This window comes from Amphimedon queenslandica, unplaced genomic scaffold (assembly GCF_000090795.2).
Source record: "Amphimedon queenslandica unplaced genomic scaffold, v1.1 AMPQUscaffold_3847_Cont24163, whole genome shotgun sequence".
Classification (NCBI taxonomy): Eukaryota; Metazoa; Porifera; class Demospongiae; order Haplosclerida; family Niphatidae; genus Amphimedon; species Amphimedon queenslandica.
In genome coordinates this window covers 1-1,451 of record NW_003555830.1, presented here as the reverse complement: position 1 = coordinate 1,451, position 1,451 = coordinate 1, and the positions used below count along the sequence as shown (strand labels likewise).

The window sequence follows — 1,451 nt, the reverse complement described above, 5'->3', positions numbered from 1 at the left end:
AGTTAGAGTTAGAATCCATGAAGCATGAGTTTGTTACAACAGAAAAAGGGCGAAAAATGAAAAAATTTTGTTGTACCTATAACTCGTTGCAAAATAGCGTTGTAGAAGTAAAAACCTTGCTGCAGGTAGTCCTAAACTTTCTATATGGAACGGTAGGTATATCATAAGTAAGCGTCCTCTTGGATTTCCATAAATATCCTTCGAAGTCCTTGCAGCACAGCCTCACTAATGGAGGAGATGGGAAATCAACCAGGTATTGGGCCGGTAATCAATAGCAACATCAACTAGCCTACGCCCCCGTTTCCAATCCCTTTCATTTACTCTATTATCTATGGTCATACCATAGATATTAGAGTACAAAAAGTTAACTAACTTTTTGTACTCTACTATACTATGGTCATACCATATCAATGGGTCAGGGACAGGAAGTACATGCCAGACGACTCCTCCAACAATGCCAGACTCAGGTCAGTGATACTATATCTTTTCCTTCTAGTATATTTATCCTTTTTCGAATCTTCAGGGTGGTTGGGTATTATTACAGAATGGCCACTTGGCATTGGATTTCATGGATGAGCTACTCAACACTATAGTTGAGACACAGTTGGTCCATGAGACCTTTCGGCTGTGGATGACAATTGAAATACATCCCAAGTTCCCTATTAACCTCCTTCAGATTTCTATCAAGTACACGTTTGAGCCTCCCCAGGGGGTAAAGGCTGGACTCAAGAGAACATATTCTAGCATGACGCAGGTAACATCAATTCAATAATAATTATCTCTTTACTTTATAATGAATTTTTAAAATTAGTGTTGTTCTCCACAATGATGTGACTCGAATGAATAAAGAAGATGTGACCACCCCTCCTCAAGAAGGTGTGTACATACAGGGTCTATTTATGGATGGAGCTGGTTGGGATCGTAAGAACTCCAAGCTTGCTGAGCCCACCCCTAAAGTGCTTTATGTCACCATGCCTATTATTCATGTATATGCCATCAACACCAAAGGGGCAAAGGATCCTAAACTATACGTGTGTCCTGTGTATAAGAAACCCCGTCGTACTGATCTAACTTTTATTACCGCACTCTATTTAAAAACCACTCAGAATCCAGACCACTGGGTGATGAGAGGTGTAGCTCTCCTTTGTGATATTAAATAACTTTGTATTATTAAGTTTATTGTAGAGACTTATTATTTTAGTGCTAGTGTATGGTACACATATAATAACTTATTGTAGAACTGTCATTTTTGAATGGGCATGATCCATTGTGTTTCATTTTGATTGCCTTGTTTTGGAGTTTGCATTTGCAGAGCTGCTGGTTATTTCAATTATATAATTTCACTAAAAATCACTTGAAAAATAACCTGAATAAAAAAATATAACTATTGGGAAAAAATCCTAGCAAAAAACTACTGCACTACAAAACTGAACGAATAAAAATGTTCTGAG

General features: G+C 37.7%; 1 protein-coding gene across 1 annotated transcript; it reads left to right on the top strand.

Annotated features, from left to right (window-relative positions):
• Positions 1-377: 377 nt before the first annotated feature.
• Positions 378-1,350, top strand: LOC109592816 (dynein heavy chain 5, axonemal-like). The gene is made up of 3 exons (XM_020008169.1): positions 378-467; positions 524-754; positions 812-1,350. The coding sequence occupies exons 1-3, from the start codon at positions 411-413 to the stop codon at positions 827-829; spliced, it is 306 nt and encodes a 101-aa protein (XP_019863728.1). The 5' UTR covers positions 378-410; the 3' UTR covers positions 830-1,350.
• The last annotated feature ends 101 nt before the right edge of the window (positions 1,351-1,451 follow it).

What these genes read in the sequence shown, in the direction of transcription:
- LOC109592816 (XM_020008169.1), top strand. Translation starts at nt 411, where the DNA reads ATGGGTCAGGGACAGGAAGTACATGCCAGACGACTCCTCCAACAATGC. An exon ending in TCCAACAATGCCAGACTCAG is followed by an intron (nt 468 to 523) that starts GTCAGTGATACT and finishes TCGAATCTTCAG; the next exon opens with GGTGGTTGGGTATTATTACA.